At 41.2% G+C, this 22,414-nt stretch overlaps 2 protein-coding genes across 7 annotated transcripts in view; one reads left to right on the top strand and one right to left on the bottom strand.

The window, feature by feature from the left end:
* FAM13A (family with sequence similarity 13 member A) overlaps positions 1 to 15,842 on the bottom strand; it is a 314,872-nt gene extending 299,030 nt beyond the window's left edge. For all 6 annotated transcript variants that reach the window (XM_070614305.1, XM_070614309.1, XM_070614308.1 and 3 more), the window contains exon 1: positions 15,452 to 15,842. The gene's annotated coding sequence lies outside the window, so the exon portion shown is untranslated. The remainder of the gene's footprint in view (positions 1 to 15,451) is intronic.
* On the top strand, positions 15,843 to 19,282 carry TIGD2 (tigger transposable element derived 2). Its single transcript, XM_008531977.2, has 2 exons — positions 15,843 to 16,258; positions 16,437 to 19,282. The coding sequence occupies exon 2, from the start codon at positions 17,358 to 17,360 to the stop codon at positions 18,933 to 18,935; it is 1,578 nt and encodes a 525-aa protein (XP_008530199.2). The 5' UTR covers positions 15,843 to 16,258; positions 16,437 to 17,357; the 3' UTR covers positions 18,936 to 19,282.
* The last annotated feature ends 3,132 nt before the right edge of the window (positions 19,283 to 22,414 follow it).

Genomic DNA, 22,414 nt, shown 5'->3' with positions numbered 1-22,414 from the left:
CAATCCAACAAGAGGATGTAACACTTGTAAACATCTATGCACCCAACATAGGAGCACCTAAATATATACAGCAATTATTAACACACATAAAAGGAGAAACAGACAGCAACACAATAATAGTAGGGAACTTTAACACTCCACTTATACCAATAGATAGATCATCCAAGCAGAAGACCAATAAGGAAACACTGGCCTTAATGACACTTTAGATCAGATGGACTTAGTAGATATACACAGAACATTCCATCCAAAAACTGCAGAATGCACATTCTTTTCAAATGCAGATGGAACATTCTCCAGAATAGATCACATATTAGGCCACAAAACAGGTCTCAATAAATTTAAGAAGACTGAAATAACACCAAGCATCTTTTCTGATCACAATGGGATGAACTATCTCTGGCCCCACTTAACTCTCAGCATGCCCCTTGCTGAGGCTAGACTGCTCGATACCATTCCCTACCCTCCCCTGGAAGCTGAAGCAGATCTACCATGCCAGTCTCCACAGAAGGGGGAATCAGAACCCAGCCCCCTAAAAACTGGGCAAGGGGGCTGATTTGGGAAGAGGTGGCACTATATCTACGACAATCATCCAAACCTCGGGCCTAGGAAACAAGAGAATAGCTGCCTTTTCTTTTGAAGGCGGTTTTAGTTATTTTCCCAATAAGCTTGCTAAAGCCATAGTTTAACTTTTTAATTTCACAAGCATTTATACAATGCACAATGTATACCTAACACTGGTTTAGGAATTACGGCTAAGGGGAGGTATGAGGAATGGTATATTACTTGAGCTATAAAGTATGTGTTAAAAAAAAAAAAAAAAAACAAAGCTTAGGACACAATTTGCGAATCTTGTGCAGGTATTCTGTTTGGCTATTTGTCTCACCTGCATGGTGATTTGAACGGCCAGGTACCGAGGTGGGAATTACTATTGCCAGCAATCAACACAAACACTTTAATACCTATTGTTCTTCACTCTGCCAGCCTCACAGCTTGGATTACCTCACAGCCCCTGAAGGCACTGAGTCTGAATTCTTCAATTAGCAAACACAATACACTAAACTGTAGAATCAAATTTGACATATGGACCCTTAGAACTTGAGAATGAGAAGACAGGAAAGAACATGATGGATGCAAGGGACTGGGGCTAGAGCTGCAAGAGGGCAGGTGTGGAGCTGACTTACACAGAAGGCACGGATCAGGACAGCAGGGGGAGAGGGCATTCTAACAGGGGTCGGTGTGACGAGCAGACACAGAAGTCAGCGTGAAAACTAAGGGGCTTCCAACAGAATAAGAAACCTAGGCAGGACCTCAAAAACAATCAGGAACCACTGTAGGTTCTTAACTAGAATGAACAGCTTAATAAAAGTAGTGCCAGGAGCCCACCCAGTGGCACAGTGGTTAAGTGCACACATTCCACTTCGGCGGCCCGGGGTTCGCTTGTTCGGATCCCAGGTTTGGACATGGCACCGGTTGGCAAGCACTACTGTGGTAGGCGTCCCACGTATAAAGTAGAGGAAGACGGGCACGGATGTTAGCTCAGGGCCAGTCTTCCTCAGCAAAAAGAGGAGGATTGGCAGCAGTTGGCTTACTGTTAATCTTCCCCCCCACCCCCCCCAAAAACAGAAGTAGTGCCAGACTAATCAGGAAGTCTGACTAAAATGTGCTAGAACGGGATGGAGACTTACTGCAGATAAATGGACCCTGTTACCAACAGTCCAGCTGAGATGATGTCTTGAATTGAGATAGTGAAGGATAAATCACAAATTTTGTAGAAAGATCTCATAAGACTGATAACTGACTTTATATAAGAGGCAAAGAGGTGCCAGGCTAGTCAAAATAAGAGAAGCACGTAGGAGGATTCTAAAGTTTGTTTTCTGGGACACTGAAACAGTGCCTCGTAACTAGGGTACCTTAAACTCCGGTCTGCCTGGGAAAGTTCCAATTTATGCTTGTTGACTCAGTGTAATTACTAATAGTGTCCCCTTTCCCTCTTAAAAGTGTTCTGGGGAAGCTGAGGCTAAGGAAGGTAACAGTAAAGGCTGCTGCTAGTCCAACAGAAGAACCCCCTTCTACCAGGATCCTAAGAAGGGAGAGATCAAGACTTCCACCTGTATGTGCGGAATCTGGAAAAAAAAGAAAAGAACGTGAGTAATCTGGAGGATAATATCAAGTAGCCTAATTAGAGTCCCAGAAGGTGACCAGAGCGAGAATTGGACTGGAAAAGAATTTTGACAATAAGAGCTGAAATTGGTAACAAACGTTAACCCTCAGCCCTACGGACCTCTAGCAGGATGAAGAAAACAACACATATTTTCAACAAACTGCTAAAAATGAAAGTTAAAGAAAAACCTTAAAAGTAAACCAGAGAAAGACACTTTCACTGGAACAACAATGACAACTTCACTTCTCATAAGAAATAAAGGAGATCAGAAAACAACGGATTGATACAGCTAAAGTGCTTTTGGTGGATAGGGGAGGCAGAGAAACCCTTACAAAACTAGAATTATAGATCCAGGGAGAATATTCTTCAAAAAATGAAGGTGAAAGAAAAACATTTTCAGATAAGTGAAAGCTGAGTCAATTTGTCACCAGTAAATTCACACTATAAAAAATGCTAAAAGGAGTTCTTCTGGTGAAGGGAAGTGATACCAGATGGAAAAAGTGGATCTACTCAAAGGAATGAGGAATGCTGGAAATGGTCAAGATGTGGAGACAGATTTGATCCTGAGCAGAAGCTGTGGGTGTTTTGCGTGGTTCTGTAGGATACTGGCAACCAGAAACAGCCCGATGACGGACTTTGGTGCCATGAAGGGGCCTTGGGCAGCCTCATCATCAGGCTTCAGCATCTCCTAAAAAAGCTACACAAGATGATGGGAGCTGAAAACTTGAATCCCAGTCCTCACCACTTCAGATTTCCTTGTGAGACGAGGGTGTGGTCAGTGATCCTTGGATTTTGTTATTGTTCTCTCATTTAGGGCAGAAATTTTTACTCATTAATATCAACACTAGAGGGAAGGAAGAAACACTTAACTGTACAATTTACCAAACTATTTAAAATGTAAAATTCTTAAGGTTTAGCCATCTTAAAAGTAGGATGACCTAGAAGGATCCTTAAGAGACACCAGCCTTTGTAAGGAGTGGTGGTCAAGAACAGTAAGAAGGGAGGCGACTGGGAAAAAGCTAAATGGGTCCAACTCTGTAAATGAGGATGAAACATCTTTTAAATAAAAAGAATAAAAGAAAAGTCTAAATACTGAGACCTAGATGAATTGATCTCTAGCTTTATAAGAAGGATAATGCCACTAGAACATAAATCAAAGTCCATGATAGCCCACTATGGATTCTTCCAAATAGAGCATCCAGTAGACAGCATTTGGATGTAGCCCTTCACCAAAAAGTTTACTTTCACTGGAAAGATCTTTTCACTCCCGTCCGCATGCATTTGCATCTTGGCAAAAAGGCTACATCCCTCCACCTCTAACTCTGATGCAAGGTCCTGTAGGCCAGTTCACGAGAGGAGGAGCTGAGAAGGCACGTGTGGGCCATCGCAAAACACGCCACCAGGAGACACCCTGGACCACCACATTCTAAAAAGGAAGCTTTGTAGAAACAGAATTTTTAGGTTAGTGTTTTATAAATAAGTTTGATTCATATATTTTTTAAATGGTTATAAAAATCATTGCCCCAGTTTGGACTATGTGCTATATGGTTACCCTAATAGAAGAAATTGTTTAGTTGGGAAATACAACATGTTTGAGCAGAAAGTTGCACTTGATTTAGTCAGACTCTAGAAATCAGTCACACAGTGGGAGAAAATTTCAGTAGGAAGCGTACATTAGGATCATTTTCATAAACATCTCAAAGGTTGCTGCAGCCTCCTCTGGCTTTTTAAATCACCACAGCCTATTTATTCTCCCTCAGAAAAGTTTTTCGAATCAATTTCCTCTGTTCCCACAGCCATTTTTTAAAATTTTAAAATGCCGTATCTCATCAGCATCACTTTGATACAACTACACCATAACATTTCTGAAACAGATTTGATTATGTTACTTTCCTGCTTATTGCCTTTAAGTCTCAGGCTCTACAGATGGGCTTCAAGGGATCTGTGATCATCTACATACTTGTATTTTAATTTTGAGAGTACAGACACTGAAGTGAGCATCTATTGTACTATTTTTAAACTTTAAGAATAAAAACTGTTGACCTCTACAGTTAGACTAAATTCCAAACTCCTCAACACGGCTTTCAACGTTTTTCAAAGTCAAATTTCATACTAGCCTTATCTCCATTAGAGAACTTCAATTCTAGCCTTGTTGCTCAAGTAGGCTGGATAACGGCCCCCAAAGATGTCCACATCCTGGACCCCAGCACCTGCGAATATGCTACCTTTCCTGGCAAAAAGGATGTTTTGCAGGTATGATTAAATTAGGGATCTTGAGATGGGGAGATTATCCTGGATTATCTGGGGCCAATCTGATCACAGTGGTCCTTGTAAGAAGGAAGCAGGAGGGTCAGAGTCAGAGTGTGACAATGGAGGAGGAAATGTAGTCAGAGAGACTTGAAGATGCAAGGCTGCGGGTTTGAAGATGGAGGAAGAGGCCACAAACCAAGAAATGAAGGTGGCCTCTGGAAGCTGGAAAAGGCAAGGACTCCCCTAGGGTGTCAAGAAGGACCTCAACTTTAGCGCAGTGAAACTGAGTTCAGATTCCTGACGTCCAGAAGTGTAAGGTAATAAAGTTCTGTTGTTTTAAGGCACTAAGCTGGTGGGAATCTGTTATAGCAGCAATAGGAAGCTAATACAGTGTGGTTCCACAAATTAAATAAGGTATGCATTTTCCCACCTCAGAATCTTGTTCATAATCTTGTATTTGCCAGAAATGTCCTTGTCTCCTTTGTCTACTTGGCAAACTCGTGCACATTCTTCAACACCCTGCACCAACGTCACTAGCATTCCTGAGGAACATTGCTCCTCCTGTGCACATATGCCTGGTTTAAACCACTAGCCTGTTTATACATGGCATTATTATTGTCTGCAAACCTGCCTTTTCAGATTGAGAACTTTTTGAGGGACAGGGCAGTATCGTATTCTATTCCCTTGTAAGCTTCATAACATAAATATTTGTACAATTAATGAATTAAATATATGGTGATAAACCTTGGGTTGCTCCTGGAAGCACTTCAGGACTCTTTTCAAAGTTAGGACAAGGGGCTGGCTCCATGGCATAGTGGTTAAATTCAGTACATTCCACTTTAGCAGCCTAGGATTGCAGGTTTGGATCCCGGGCACAGACCTACACCACTTGTCAGCCATGCTGTGGCAGCAACACATATAAAGTAGAGGAAGACTGGCAACAGATGTTAGCTCAGAGCTAATCTTCCTTAGCAAAAAAAAAAAAGAAGAAGAAAAGAAAAAAAGAAATGTTAGGACAAGAAATAGGGATTACATGAGTGTCATGAGAAAAAGAGTTGTAAAGTGTGAACATGGATATGATTTCTAAGGGATTTCAGAGAAAAAAGTTCAGAGACTTGAAAAAGGAAAAAATCAAGAATAATAAAGATAGGGTGGCGGACACGGGTGAAGGTAGCCAAAGGGTACAAACTTCCAGTTGTAAATTAAGTCTCAGGGATGTAATGTACAGCATGGTGACTGTAGTTAACAATACTGTATAACTGAAAGCTGCAGAGGGTAGATTTTAAAAGTTCTCATCACAAGAAAAAAAATGTGTAACCATGTGAGGTGATAGATGTTAGCTTATTGTGGTGATCATTTTGCAATACATACATAAACTAAATCCTGTTGTACACCTAAAACTTATATGTCAATTATATCTCAAAACTGCAAGAAAAATACAAAAAGAACGCAGTAAGAAGGAAGAAACAAGTAGAAGTATAGCACTGTCCCTCATTTTCAACCTTTTTATATCAGGAAGAATCCACTGCATTTTTCAAATCTTACTTCTTATTTCGAGAATCTTGAAATTCTTGCAGCAATTACTTTTGGTTTTTTAAGTAAGAATCCAGTACAATAAAATTGGTTTTTTATTTAAAAATTAAAAATATATATATATATATGACCTATGGCTGGCACAGTGCCTAACCCACTGCAAGCCCATAACAGGATATTTTTTCTTTAAATTATTTTATTGAGGTCATAGTGGCTATAACGATGTGTAAATTTCAGGTGTACATTATATTTCAGCCTCTGTATAGACTGCATTGTATTCACCAAGGGATTTATATTCTTTAAAAAAAATCCAGAAAAATAAAAGCAAAACCAAAAAACTTCTTTTGCATAAAAAATAAGCAAATAAGAAAATAGTCTTATTAACTGAGTAATTTCCAGAACAAGATTTAAAAGACGTTTTGACTTATGAGGAGGTAAAGGGAACAGTCACTAACATTTGTTTATTGCCAAAGGCTTTCATGTACAGTCTCATTTAGTTATCTCAACAATTCCACAGTATAGGCTTTACTCATGTTTGTCCAATGAGAGACTGAGGCTCAAGAGAGGTTCAGACTCACACAGCCAGGAATGGACATAGCTGGGTTTCAAACCCATGCTTCTCTGACAGAAACCTATGTTCTCACAAACACGCTAAATTAAGATCAGTAAACCCCTCTCTTTGGATCACACTTGATTTCCAATTGTGACTAGGCTAAGGGCAATGACGTATTGAACATCAGTGCCAGTTCTAAGGTATAAATTGTGAACCAATATTACAACTGAGAAAAATATTATAGAAGAGGTACCCTCGAGAGTTTATGTTTTTAAAATTATTAGCAAGTGCTTTTTCCTGTATTATCTCATTCAATCAACATGAAAAAAAGCTAGGATATGAATGCCATCATTCCCATTTTATAAAAAAAATATTGAAACTCAAAAATCAAATTATTTGCCCAATCGCACAGCTGGAAAGATGTACAACCAGCATAGACAACAAGATTTCACTTATTTATTCATTTAACAACCAAATATTTACCTAGAGAATATCACGTGTCATGTACCATTGTAGACACTATGTTCCTCTCTAGTGGATTTTTTTACGGATATAATTTATAATCCTAAATGCCTTAAAACTCACATGAGTCATAGTTTGCTAGGCTATCATGGTCTGTTAGGAAAGATAGAGGGGACATTGCTTTAGGACTCTTGTACACCCACGTGGCAGTTAACCGTTTAATAACATCCCACATTACTATAGCTGCCATAGTTTGTTATTTACAGATGTGAATTGTTGCTAAGTCTCTATTTTACATATAACAATGTTTGTTCCCCCTCATCAGGGTATAACAAAACTCCTAGTGGTCAAGCAATTAACTACTGCAGCCTGAGCCATTTACATCAAAGAGTCTCAAACTGTGCAAAGGGGAGGGAATCCTGCCATCCCAATAAACAAGAAAATAGAAGGAAAGTAGGTTAACTTCTCAATGCTATATATGGAAGATATATCCGAAAAAACTAAATACTCTTCTGTGACTATAGCAATAATAAATTAACTAAAACCACCTATTAATAAAAAAAAGAGAAACTTCAGAACAGACATGGTCAGTGCAAAATTAACTCCTGTGTTGTAGTAATTGATATTATTACATAAATTAGCCTGTTTCTTTTTAACATTGTTGGAAGCAAACAACCAACTGAAGTGAGAAATTTATTTAAAAGTCTAGTCAGCTTTAAAATGATGACTTTAACAATCCCATAAATGTGTCCTTATCAGGCAATCAAGGCAGTGCATGTCCATTTTAGCACACTGTTGCTAGGGACTTTCCAAGCTGTTGGCTAGATTCCACTGTTACATCCCCAAAGGAGAAGAACATAATGCAGAAGATAAGGGAGAGGGGAAACAAATTTGTGAATCTTTCAGGCTTAAGTGTAGAGGGGAAAGGGTTAGGGAAAATTTGAAAAGCCAAGGAAAAAGAGATAGTTATTACCTACCAACTTTCAGAATTGAAAAGTCAGGGTTTAGGTTGAGAGATATAATACATACAAAAAATAGGCAGGGCAGAGATATACCCCTCTCTCCAATTTTTATGGTTTTTAAACCTTATAAAGGAGAATAAAGATAATAAACTAGGGTATATTTCAAATATATTTCCGAAAAGATGACTACTTGAAGACTGTCAATTGCATCATACCCACATTTTACATCTTTACCCTCCCCTTCAGATACCTGTAATCAGGCTAAAAATCTGCCCAAAACACAGTACATGTAATATGCTGTGATTTAGGGTTAAAGCAAAGAATTTCGAATGTGCATCTGGTTTTGATTAACGAAATGAGAATTTTCAATAGACAATTCTGACGTGGTTTTGTGCATCTCCTTACAATTACAAACACAGATAATCTACTCTCAGAAATACCCTAATCATTACACGTGTATGAAATAACCTAGCCCTTCCCACTATTGTTGTCTTAGCTCTCTATAGCTCCTTTAAAAGCCCCCTTTCTTAGAGGGTTGAGAGAATGCAAGTATTTCCTTCTAGTCAAAAGATGTAGGAACTAATAAAGTTATAGCTAGTATTTACTTAGAGCTTATTATGTGTTGGGTATTCTGCAAAGCAATTTATACATACTATTTCAGTTCATCCTTACAACAAAACCAAAATCAGTATGATTTTTATTCACATTTTCCAGATGTGAAAGATTTTATATAACCAGCCAGAGATTCCATGCTAGTAGGTGGCAGACAGAAGTACAAACCAGAGACTGTGTTTCCAGAACCCATAAAGTTTATTGCTAAGATGTACTGCCTGTCAGGTCTCTTAATTTTATTGTTCACATGCTTCCAAAACAATGGTTGAGATAATTATAATATAAAAAGAGAGTTACCGTTAAGATATTAAAATTAAAAAACACAATACATAAGAAAAAGAAAAGTACTAGTAATTAAAAACGAATTAGTTATAGCAATCAAGCACAAACTTAAGCTCACAGATTTGCACAAGTCAATGATAAAATGGACATATCTAGTTCTTGTGTCAGATAAAAGGAAGCCAAATTTCATCTGGAAATTGTAACTTTTTTCTGACATTAAAGATAGCCAGAATTTCTCACATGAATCCTTAAGTAAAGTGACAGCATACCATGAGCAGTATCTTCAACATCAGTTGGGCTAAACACAGAGATGTTCCTCAGAAGGTTATTTCTCATGACTCCCCTCCAGGAAAGCCAGTGGCAGAACAGTAAATTGGAACATTTAACTCTTAGTGTTGTAACTCTTATAACCCAATTAAAAACTGAACCAAGGATCTGAATAGATGTTTCACCAAAAGATATGCAAATGGTAAATAAGAACACAGAGTCATGCTCAAATTAGCCATCAGAGAACTGCCAATCAAACCACAAGGTGATGCCACTTCACATCCACTGGGATGGCTATACATCAAAAGACAGATAAGTGTTGGTGAGGATGTGGAGAAATTGGAGACTGCTATGATCTAAATGTTTGTGTCCCTTCAAAATCCACATGTTGAACTCCTATATACCCAAAGTGACGGCATTAGAAGGTGGAGCCTTTGGGAGGGGCTTAAGTCAGGAGGGTGGAGCCCTCACTAATGGAGTTAGTGTTCTTAAAAGAGAGACCCACAGAGATCCTTTGCCCTTTCTACCTTGTGGGGACACTGCCAGAAGGCACCACCTATGAATCAAGAAGTGAGTCCTCACCAGCCATCACACTGAATCTGCGGGCGCCATGATGTTGGACTTCCCCGTCTCCAGAACCGTGAGAAACAAATTCCTGTTGTTTAAGCTACCTAGCCTGTGGTATTTTGTTATAGCAGTCAAAACGGACTAAGACCGAGTCCTCATACACTGTAAAAATGTAAACTGCTTTAGAAAATAGCCTCTCAAAAAGGTTAAACACAGACTTATCACATGACCCAGCAATCCTGACTCATACAGCTAAGAGAAATGAAAACATACGTCCAGACAAAAACTTGCAGGTGGATGTTCAGAGCATTATTCATAACAACCAAAGTGGAAACAACCTAAATGGCCATCAACTGATGAATGGATAAAATGCGTATATCCATGTAATGGAATATTACTCAGCAATAAAATGATGTACTGATACAGGCTACAACATGATGAACCCTGCAAACATTCAGTGAAAGAAGCCAGCCACAAAGGACACGTATTGCGTGATTCCATTTATACGACATGTCTAGAACAGGCAAATCCACAGAGACAAGTGAATGCCAAGGCCTGGGGAAAGGAGACAGGGCTGGGGGAAATGGGAATGACTGCTGATGCTGCGCGATTTCTTTTTGGATGATGAACCGCTCGAAAACTGACCAAAGCTGAATCTGAGAAATACCATCCGAGGTCTTTGAATCCAGCAGCATTGAAGCCAGGCGTTAATAACTGGCTTCCTCAAGCACGAGAGCCTCTCACTGAGGTAGGATTGCATCATATCTACCCAGATGAATTAGGGATGCTTCAAGGCTGAATGAGCTCATCTATGAGTGATTATTATTAAACTCCTGGATCATGGGTCCTCTGAGAATGTACTGAAAGCTACGAACAAGGTAGGGATGGTATTACCCTGATGAACGCAAATAAGTTCACAGACAACAGAGGCGGACTCTCTGTGACTGGGGTGAAACAAGACAAACAAGATCACTCTATAATCCTGCCTGAAGAGAAATTTAACAAGGCGGGAGGGCGACTGCTGTACAACCACAAAAATGACCAAACATCCCCTCTCCTGGCTCGCAGGAGTGACTATTGTTTCTTTTCCAGTGGTGACTCTAGCCTCTCTGTTCCTCTAGCTCCTAGATAAAAATTAACATGCCCCATAGCCGAATTGCCCCTGCTTTCTGATGGCACCCAGTCCAGAACAGACCCCCTACTTTCTTTTTTTGGGTCTAAGAGAGTCTTTATTTCTCCATTTTTGAAGAATAATTTCACTGCACACAAAATACTAGGTTAGTGGCTTTTTCTCTTACAATATATTTAACAGGAACGGTGCAAGGTGACATCCTTGCCTTATTTCTGATCTTAGGCGGAAAGCATGCAGTTTCTCATCATTAAGTATGTTACCTGTAGGTTTTTTGTAGATGCTCTTTATCAAGTTGAGGAAGTTCCCCTCTATTCCTAGCTTGCTGAGAGTTTTTACGATGAATGGGTGTTAGATTCTGTCAAATGCTTTTTCTGCATCTATTGACATGATTCTGTGATTTTTCTTCTTTAGCCTGTTGACGTGATGGATTACATTAATTGATTTCCAAATGTTGAACCAGCCTTGCATGCCTGGAATAAATCCCACCTAGACCCCCTACTTTCTTTAAACCTCCCTAAACTCACCTTAACCAAATCCTATAACAAGCTCCACCTGGCTCCCTCTTATTGCACCACTCCATGGTTTTGCAAGTTATGGGTCTCCTTTGCTACTGTTCGTTGTAAGCCCAATTTTGGCTACAGGTGTGTTCCTGGTGGTATCTGGCTGATGAGAATCAACAATATCATAAAATATTTATAATATGTTAATAAGGGCACTTATCTTACGTATGACTTCAGGTTCTCATTTTTAAAAGTATGTGCATACGTATATACACACAACCTATATGTAATTAATTGCATTGATACAAGAGAGAAAATAGATACACACCAAAACGTTAACAGCAGTTATCTCTGAATGTTGGTATTATTATTTTCCTTTTTTGCTTTTCTGTATTTCATATTTTCCATCAAAGATTGTATATAATTCAAGAAGTGGGGGAGAGGGAGGAGGAGGAAGAAAAACTCCCTCCCAAAAAAATGTTATGAGAGAGGAATCTCAGAATATTGACAACCATTTTGAACATATGGTTTTCAAGCTTTAGCATATTAGAATCACTTGCAATGCTCAATGAAAATAGAGATTCCTGGGCCTCACCCATGGAGTGAGCCCCAGAACCTATGTTGGACCCCAGGTGATTCTAACTCATAAAGTCTGAGAAGCAACCTTGAGAAATGCAGCTTTGGGGACAAACTAGAACTTGAAGGATGTACAGAGTAACAGAGGAAGGAGAGGACCTCCAGGCTAAAGGAGAAGCACGAAGAAGCTAAAAGCATGAAGCCGCACATGTGGGGACAGCGAGAGTGCGTGCTCTGGTGCACAGTGCTCTCAGCAAACCTGATCCGACCAGCCGGACAGAACTGAGAGCCCTTTAAAGAGGTGGAAACTGGGCAGGTTTGGAAAGGTACAGTGGGACGTCTATCAATTTCACTAACGTTTCCCACCCACGTGGCTGACACCCATCAGCAATTCACCGCTTTCTTTGATTTATAGCCACACGTTTTTCTGGAGGCAAGTCTAATTGTTCCTTAACCATTTCCACCAGGAATTTTCATTTTTTTTGACCCTATTAAATCGTTTCTACCCTCCTAGGAACTCATTCTCGTATTTTTGCCTATGCTGCCAATCAATTGAAAACCTACCACCAGCCAACAAAGGAAACATAAAATTAAGTTTAACAGTCCCCTAATGGGCATCTATATAACTCAAGAGTTTAAGAAATCACTATCTTCAAAATCAAGTTATCAACTTTTAAAAAAAGATATGGGATTTTCCAATGAGTAATCTGACCTTTCACTTGTGTCTAGAAATTCAAGTGGAAAAGTGTTCCTACCTCTCACCATTTAAAAGAAAATTTTTTATATTAAAAATGAATAATTTGGGCTTTTGTCTAAAATACAAAGTAAAGTAACTATAGAGCTAAAGACTTCAAAGAACAAGCTTTCATTTTACTGATGACAACTGTTTCATATCCTGTCCGCCCTAAAACACGGGCATCTCAAAAGAAAAATAATTTGTATTTTATCTGAATATTTTACGTCCCTTAAAGTGGGTGACAGCAAATGGTTTTTGTGAAAATTATTGATTTTCTGTCGGCAATATTTTTCAATTATTAACAAATACTATTTGATATTAAACTAGTTTAATACATATGGAATAATATCAAAAGTTTCACGTCCTCCTTTTAAGCCGAAGAGTTTAAGAAAGAGTAAGTAATTTATGCATCATAAAAATCTCCAAGTAAACGAGGATCAACGATAAAGTAAACGGAATCCCCCCCAAAAAACAGTTCAAGATTAAGAACTTACCTAGCGATGTCCTATTCTATTACAAAACTATTATGCATAAAGAATACTACTGAAAGTCAGGCCACATAAGGTATTTGCATGGATATTATCTCAGCAGAAAAGGTAATTTAGAGCTTGTAACAATGAAAAACATAAGCTACTTTCAGGTGATTTGGAATATTTTTCAGAAAACTCACATGCCCATGAACTAGATGCCGTGTCTAGTAAACACTGTTGCAGACTTAAGTGCTCTCATGACCAGAATGCCTTGTTGGTAGGTTAAGACAAAAATTCCATTTTAATAAATGGCAACTTTAATTATGCAAAAATAATCACAATACACTTTTTCTTTTCATGTCTTTGAGTTAAATACTTAGATTGTGATGGTGCAGGCCAAGCATGTTGCTTTAAAGCCAGATAGACCTGGCTCAAATCCCCATTCTGCCACCTACATTTGAAAGATTCATATATTGTTTTAGCCTTTGTTTTCGTGTACATAAAATAGAGGTAACATCGAACTCAGAGTATTATTATAAGGATTAAGAGAGGTTGTATCTATGTAGAATGAAAGAGATACTGGTGGCAGAATTTCCCAAGGAGTGAAATGTCTTTTGATTAGAAATAAAGACAGTGAAGGGTAAAGGACATTAGAAAAAAGATAAAGAATACAAGATTGCTCTGCATAATAAAAATACAGAAAAAGAATCTTAACATTCCACAAGCAACTGAGAGGGAAGGAGAGAGGGGGCCCTGAGACAGAAAAATGCTGGCGAGAGAAGGGAGAGGATGGCATAGCAAGAGGGAGCAAGGCTGTGACCCAGAGAACTGACCATAGGAAGCTCCCTGTGGCCAGCCAGGCTCTTAATAAAACAAGTATGCTGGACATCCCCTTTCAAGGTTCCCCCCACCGCCCCTCCACCCAGTGCTTTAATGTATATCTACCACAATTAGTGACCCCTCCCCCCAACACAAAGGAAAAAGTCTGTTAGATAAAACTAGCTTGTGTAAAGACACAACTGTCTTGGGTAACCTCTTATCAAACGTCTGCTAAATACAACTGCCTTGTGTGAAGCGGTATTTTGAGGAAATCAGGGAATCTGGGCTGTGTTCCAGATTTGAATTTACACAAGGTGATGAAAAGGGAACAGCTGTAAGAGAGAAGACAGCAGCAACCTGGAGAATTAAGCAGAAATAGAGAAATGATGCCAGTGGTACCCAGAAGAAAAATGAAACCCCAGAGATATTGGGGGAGGGAGATAAGAGGTAGGGTTCATTTTATTTAAATGTGATGGAACTCAGTGATCCCAGTAGGCTGGAGGGCCAGGGGGGAAGCTTGGCTGCTAACATCTGATTACCGGCTGCCTCCTTTGGTTGGCAGTCAGTAAATGTTCTCTTCCCTGATGGGGAATGAATTACATATCAGATACAACTGTTTTCCTTACAAAATCAGGGAAAGGAGGCAAACCTTTAAAAGTGATATAAAACTAGCATGAAGTTGTACTTTACCCAAAATAGCTAACCAAGACCATCAAAACTGGTTGATATGGGGCGGGGGGAACCTACCTTCAGGAAGGCAACTGAGGAGTTTGGACGGGGCAGTCAGACAGTTGGAAAGCTTAGAATCAACACCTTTTCTGGAGAATGAACGCTCAGGTGTGTCAGTCCCCTTTGAAACATTCTAGCAACAATATGGCCTTGCAAATAAGTGACGAAGTACTATGCTACTTTGTGTTAACCAATAAGGTTAGACATTTACGTTCAGCTGTTAGAGAAACTTAACTCAAACTTCCATTTTTCAAGGTATTATACTAAAAAGAAGGAAAGAAAAGGCTAAACGCGTTTCCTCGGTAAACAGGGGCTGCAGGATGAAGGTGCACCGCTCCCTTCTCCCGGGAAGGCTCCGACGGCCCTTGGGGAACCGGGTCCGGGAAGAGGGAGAAGGCACGGTTCACGCAGCGGTTATTAGTACACAGGCGCCGGCATTCGCTCCATTTAGAATGCCAAAATAGAAACGTATGGTACCTCCATCTGAAACAAATCAGGGAGTCTCTCTCAAACTGCAATTACCTTTTTACTAGAGGGAAGCAGGAGTAAAGGGGCGGCAGGAAATTCATGAGGGAGCCTCCCACAGGCGTACGCGTCTTCTAGGGGCAGTCGGCTTTACACAGGGTCCCCTTCTACCGAGACCGTGGCTATTTATACTCGAGCACCCCACAGGGCGGGCGGGGAGACTCGATACCCAGCTTGAACGGCCCGTGCTGCGCCCCAGCCACCCAGGGCTTGCTCAAGTGGGTGTAAGCCTCAGCTCCTATCCTGAACGCAGTCCCCTCGGGGAGCCAGCATGCCTGCCCTTGGCCAGCAGCCTAGTCCGCTCGTTCCTACCGTGGCTCATGATCCCTGCTCAGGCTGGTCCTGTCCCGGCAGGTGGGCGCGGGGCTCCCGGGAACCGGCGCTGGGAGGCGCGGGCGCTGGGGCAGCTATCTGTAAACATGCTCCACGTGCGCTCGCCCAGCCCCATTCGTAGCTCGCTCGGGGCACCTGAGGCTGCGCCGCTTATCTCGCGAGCCCGCAGAGGGTGCGATTTTTATTCCACCTGAGGATGGAGGAAGCCTCGCCTGCAGAGCCGAGCCCCTGGGAGAAGGGCCAAGACAGGGTGAGCTTGTACCGCCCCCTGCTGGCCGGCGAAACAGCCAGCAGGCTGGAGCCGCCCGACCAGGAGCAGAACCCACGCGGCGCTGAGGGGACGCGGCAGCGGTCGGCCCCGCCCCCGCCCGCGCGCGCGCGCCGGAGTCCCCGCCCCCGGGCCGCGCGCGCTCGCCCGCGCAGGCCCCGCCCCCTCGCCGACACAACGTTCCTGCGGGGGCGCGCGCGTGCTCCCTAATCCCCCGCCTTCCGGCTCCGGCGGCGCCGCTCGCCCCTCGCCGCCGCCGCGCTGCTCGTGTCAGCGTCCCTCCGGTGACTCCATTTGCTCGCAGGGCGGTGTGGCAGCCGCGCAGGCAGGCGGAGAGCAATGCCCCCGGCCCGCGGACTGGCGTGCCCTGCGCCCGGCGGCCGCTCGCGGGCTGGCTGGCTGCGGCGGTGACACCCCGGTCGCCCTCCGCGTGAGCAGAGACGTCCCGCGCTCCGGAGCTCGCCCCGGGGAGAGGCCCTCGCCCCCACGGCTTCTCTCTCACCTCTTAATTTCAGGAGGTAGGCAATTCAGGTCCCGCGCTCTGTGACTCCAGATAATGCCTAAGAGCATTATTGTCGTATTTAGCCATCACGTTGATAGGAGGCGTTAATTTTCTCAACATAGTTGCAGGATAGATGTGGGTAATGCCACAGACCCTGATATTGAAAAAAAAATGTTTTTGGTATTTTCCTTTAGGTTGCGGAGGGTCCGAGTGCCTATACAACCCCCACAGGAACTACTTCTGTTGGCCCATCGAGGATCATCTTTCACCAGGATTATTGTAACATCTTCACTGAGCCTTCCACCCCGTACCTTCTACCATGAGTCCTGATTTCTACCAATGAAGTTTTTTAATGCTTTCTTTAATCATGTGACACCACCTCTTGTCCACCTTTTTCCTTTCCAGCTGGCAAATACATTAGGTATCAGTTAGTGTGTGTTAGAGTACAAAGTTTCCTGCCTGTCCCCTTTCACATTATTGGCATCGCTCACTTCTGTCCAGCTCGTCTTCCCTTGCCTGTGATTTCCATAACCACTCACTTTGTAACCCATAGCAGCCCTTGCCTAGAAGAGCCAGCATTCCACACCATGCACTGCCTGACAAAGACAACAGTCAGGGGGTGAGTTTTCCCCTTGTATTTCCTGTGTGTTAAATCTGCAAGTCCTCTCTTGACTTAAACTATTTATTCCCTAGCACATTTCCCCAAATACTTGCACCTGCGTCCTCCTTCCTTTAGCAAAGAAGCTCAGCCTAATGTTGGCAAGAAGAATCCAGTATGCAGTAGGACGGCTTTAGAGACTTTGCGGGTTCACTATTGGTTGCAATCTCCATTGAGATTGCAGTTCATGAAAAGACCTTAAACTAAGTGAGGAGGATGAAAGAGAGAAGATAAGGTTAAGTGAAGCTAGTTTTTGCTGTAGGAACTTTGTAAGTTTTAAGATAGCAAGGTGAAGAGAGTCACATAGGCCTTGCCTGGAAATTGGCCAGCATACTGTCCATCTAGGTCCTAGGGCTACAGGGGAAGGATCTTAAAAGCCCGTTTTCTAGTCTCATTGTGTTCAAATCCAAGTTAAATATCTTGTTCTGGTAATCGCCTAAAATACGAGAAAGTTAAAATGTTGGGGAAACGTAAGCGTGTAGTGTTGACAATTAAGGACAAGCTTGAGATTATTAAGAAACTTGAGGAAGGCATATCTTTCAAAAAACTTTCTGTGGTGTATGGAATTGGGGAATCCACAGTTCGTGACATTAAAAAGAACAAAGAAAGGATAATAAACTATGCAAACAGTTCAGATCCTACTAGTGAGGTATCCAAACGTAAATCCATGAAGTCATCGACATATGAAGAACTGGATAGAGTTATGATAGAGTGGTTTAACCAACAGAAAACAGATGGGATTCCAGTGTCTGGAACAATTTGTGCAAAACAAGCCAAGTTCTTTTTTGATGCATTGGGGATGGAAGGTGATTTTAATGCATCCTCTGGCTGGCTAACTCGATTTAAGCAGCGCCACGGTATTCCAAAGGCGGCTGGTAAAGGAACAAAATTAAAAGGAGATGAAACGGCTGCCAGTGAATTTTGTGGTAACTTTCAGGAATTTGTTGAGAGAGAGAATCTACAACCAGAGCAAATTTATGGTGCTGATCAAACTGGATTGTTCTGGAAATGTCTACCATCTAGGACCTTAGCCCTTGAAACTGAGCAGACTACTTCTGGTTATAGGTCAAGCAGAGAGAGAATCATTATTATGTGCTGTGCAAATGCCACAGGCTTACACAAACTTAATCTTTGTGTTGTGGGAAAAGCAAAAAAACCCCGTGCATTCAAAGGAGCTGACCTTTCAAACCTTCCTGTAACTTATTTCAGTCAAAAAAGTGCATGGATAGAACATTCTGTTTTCAGACAGTGGTTTGAGAAATACTTTGTGCCACAGGTACAGAAGCATTTGAAATCCAAGGGGCTTCTAGAAAAAGCAGTGCTTCTTTTGGATTTTCCCCCAGCACATCCACATGAAGAATTGTTGAGTTCAGATGATGGCAGAATAGTTGTGAAATACTTGCCACCAAATGTCACAAGTCTTATTCAACCTATGAGCCAGGGAGTTCTAGCGACAGTAAAAAGATACTACCGAGCAGGACTTCTCCAGAAATACATGGATGAAGGAATTGACCCAAAAATGTTTTGGAAGAACTTAACAGTGTTGGATGCCATTTATGAAGTATCAAGAGCTTGGAACATGGTAAAATCAAGTACTATAACAAAAGCATGGAGAAAACTTTTCCCTGGCAGTGAAGAGAATTCAGGCATGAACATTGATGAAGGAGCCATTTTAGCAGCTAACTTAGCAACGGTTTTGCAGAATACAGAAGACTGTGAACACGCTGACATTGAGAATATTGATCAGTGGTTTGAATCTCCGAGTAATGACTCAAGCTGTCAGGTGCTGACTGACAGTGAAGGTGCAGAGGACCAGGCCAAGCCTGCTGAACAAAAACTTTCCACTAAGACCAGAAAAACAGAACTGAATCCAGAGAAGCATATTAGCCATAAAGTTGCACTTGAATGGACTGAAAATTTGCTGGATTATCTAGAACAACAAGATGACATGCTTCTGTCTGATAAACTGGTATTGCGGAGGCTTAGAACGATAATAAGAAGAAAACAGAAGATCCAGAATAACAAAAGTCATTAATGCTCCTAAGGGTCTCAGTGTATTTGCATCTTTATGACTTTATCTGCAGTGGAACTTAATTATGTTATTTGAAGTGCTGTGGATTTCAACGCCAAATACATTTTATAAATGATTTTAGGATTAGATGCCATTTTGGATTACTGGAATTACTGCTCTTTAATGTCAACTCTAGTAAATGAGCATTGACATATAACTTGTCTGTCTACTGTTTGTACTCTGTATTATACTACTTACATCATAAGGTACCTGAGGCCGGGATCTTGTGTCTGTTTTGTGCCTGAATTTCATTGTGTTTAATAGAGGACCATGTGCACTATAGGCAATCAATAAATTTTACTTAAATTGAATTTTTATGACTTTCTCTGAACTTCAGTTTCCAAATTGAAATTGGTTGGGGTTAAGTTTCCATTTCCACGATTTATCCATCTGCTGGAATGTTTAGAACTCAGCAAAGATTATGCTTGAAGTATTTTACTGTGAAAGGAGAGAACTGAAGGAAAATGGTCTAAAGCCTTAAATTGGCGTGCCATACCAATGGTATTTGGGCAGTCAGCAATTCAGATTGGCCATCTCTGAGTGTAAAGAAGGAAGAAAATATAAGGTTAAAATATCCTCGGGAAAGGGTTTGCACTTGTTTTATTCCATTTGACAACAAGGAGAATTCCTTCATCGTCATGGAAAGAATGCCATCCCTGTTCCAGAAAAACAGATTTCAGTTCCGAAACGATTGCGATAAGAAGAGATAAGGGTAAAATTTTTATTATCTGTCATTTTGATCATTTAGTATTGTTTAGATACGTCAGAAGTGTTTCTCTTTCATAAGCTATTTGATATGAGGATGTCATTTGCTTTCATGTAGCATATTTTTCTGTGAGAACTAATACTGAGAATATAAACAAGCATATAATTTGTGGACCATCATATAAACAGTGGACTGACATTAGACAGAACCTGAGGAAGTACCAATAGAGGAGTATGGGTTGTTGTGTGACCACAGGCAAGTTACTTAACTCATCTGTAAAACAGAAGTAATACCTGCCTCAGAGAGTTTTTATGAGGACTAAATGAGTTAGTATCTGTATTTTAAATAATATGGACTTAGAACAGGGCCTGGCTCTGAATAAGTCGTCTTTGGGTGTTAGCCACTGTTACTGAGTTGTAGAAATTGAGTTTCAGAAGATGCTCAACAGATCTAGTGTGTGACTCACCCCTGGTGTGGCTGCACTGGGAAAACCCTTTAAAGGGAAGTGAGATAAGAGATACATGTAACTAGTTTCAGCTGAAATGCAATAATAATTTATTTCAATGAAAACTGAAAGGTTGCTCCAACTTAGAAATCACTTACTGGGCCTGGCCCCATGGTTAAGTTTGCGAGCTCTACTTCAGCAGCTCTGGGTTTGCTGCTTTGGATCCTGGGCATGGACCTACACACTGATCATCAAACCATGCTGTGGCAGCGTCCCACACAGGAGAACTAGAATAACTTGCAACTAGGATATACAACTATGTACTGGGGCTGTGGGGAATAAAAGTAAATCACTTACTGACCCTGTACTGCTAGGCACAGAGAAGAATGCAGGCATGTTTAAGTCATCTTAGGTTGAATTATAAAAGGAAATGGGAATTGAATTGTAAATTCTTTGCTCCAGGCCTGTTAATAAAATCAATAGATGTGGAGTTGGTTCATAGAAGAGAACCTGTGTTACTAATATTGGCATAATTTGCTGAAGTAATAAAATACCTTTCAAGTAGATAAGAGAGCAGTAAGCAGAACGCTTGGAATATTTTATCATACTAAAGTAACATAGGATCAGTGAAAATGAGAGCAAAAGAAATGTCGCAGGGACCCTGGTTACAGTAACTAGGCCCAGCCATGTATAGGAAGCTTCACGGTGATTTGATAGGAGATCTGAGAGCCTGTCTCTGACGCCCCTTCGTGAGGCTGTCCTTAAAGCTGAGAATTCTGCCTTGGGAACCAAGGCTTTGGGTTTGAGAAAGGCATTTTTAGGAAACCTCTAAGCATGCACGTTTTTGGGGACAAATTCATACATTATTATTAACATACCTTCCTTAATCTACACAGTTAATTTCACCTACCAGATAGGCGTGAGGAAGTGAGACTGCGTGGATGAGTCCTGAGGTTTGGCTTCCGGGAGACTAAGGGATTCTGAAACTTGATAATGGTAATACTGCTTTGCATTTGTCACAGAACTTTTTGCTAACAAAACTCAAACTTCCTCCAGTCATGACGTTGAAATGGTTTAATTCTGCGTTTTATCATAAATGGTAATTTAACCTGTGCATTCTAATTCCATAATTCAATGTAATACAAAAACCTTTTCCCCCTCTCAGGTATTGTAGTATATTAATTAGATCCTCTAGGAAGGTGCATCATGTTATCCTGGTTAACCACATGCTCCTCGTATGTATCTTAGTTTGAGAAGTACAGAAATGACGTGCTCTCATTTGACTTTGCACCTTGAAGGAAATGTCCACAAATCTATTGATTGTCATTTGTAAAAGTCATATTTTAAAAGAGGACTTGAAAGACTAACAACTCAGACCAAGTGGAAAGTATTTGGCAACTAAGAGTGTCGTTTATTTTTTAATTGCATAGTGGAAATGTTTATTTCCTAATTCAGTCTCAGTAATACAGGGGTTGATTGAAAAACTTGGACTGCTCAATAAATACAGTGGAACTGGCAGGACCCAGATCAGTAGCCACAGTCAGTTCAAGCTGAATTAGAGGATTATAATGGCTCTCTTTTCAATCTACCTTCAGACTAAGCCGTGTGGTCACTTCCTCATGAATATCCCAGATTTAGGGAGGATCATGGTGGACTAAATGGCACAGCCTACATGAAGCAGGACACAGCTACTCAGAGACACTCTGCCTCCAGTGATGTGGCTAGGGATGGGCAGCCAAGGTCCTACAAATCAAAGGTGGGCCCTGCACGCCAAACTTCGGGAGGGCCATGTCTTTAGTATTTTCACAAAGGTGACCTTTTCTTATCTTAAATATATACTTTGTCTACATCCTAAGCAATCATATCTGCAAAATCACGTCTTGTGTGGCAATTGTGGTCTTTATCTAATTCAAGTTAAAGTAAATATAAAACAATTTTTTTTAACTCGACCATCTATAACCTAAAGTCGTCTTGCATACTACATTGGCACACTTTGAGAAACACTGGCCAAGCAGAAGTAGGGTTGCTGAAGGCTAACAGACTGGATTGCAAACAACAGCTTTTCTGCTTTCTGCCTAGATAAGCTTGGCAGCTTTCTGGACCTCTGAGCCTCGGTTTCTTCATATGTACAAGAGTGACAGGTTAAATGGGCATTGATCATAAACACCAGCTACTAATCAATCCTACTGCTGTTCCTTGAGAACCCCTGGTCTCTAGGCTTATCCTGGAGAATGTGTCACAGCCCTTCTCTCATAGTGACTCTGCACACCTCCACGGGGCCCGGGCATCCCT

Source organism: Equus przewalskii, chromosome 3 (assembly GCF_037783145.1).
Source record: "Equus przewalskii isolate Varuska chromosome 3, EquPr2, whole genome shotgun sequence".
NCBI classification, from domain to species: domain Eukaryota; kingdom Metazoa; phylum Chordata; class Mammalia; order Perissodactyla; family Equidae; genus Equus; species Equus przewalskii.
This window is presented reverse-complemented; position numbering and strand designations above follow the sequence as displayed.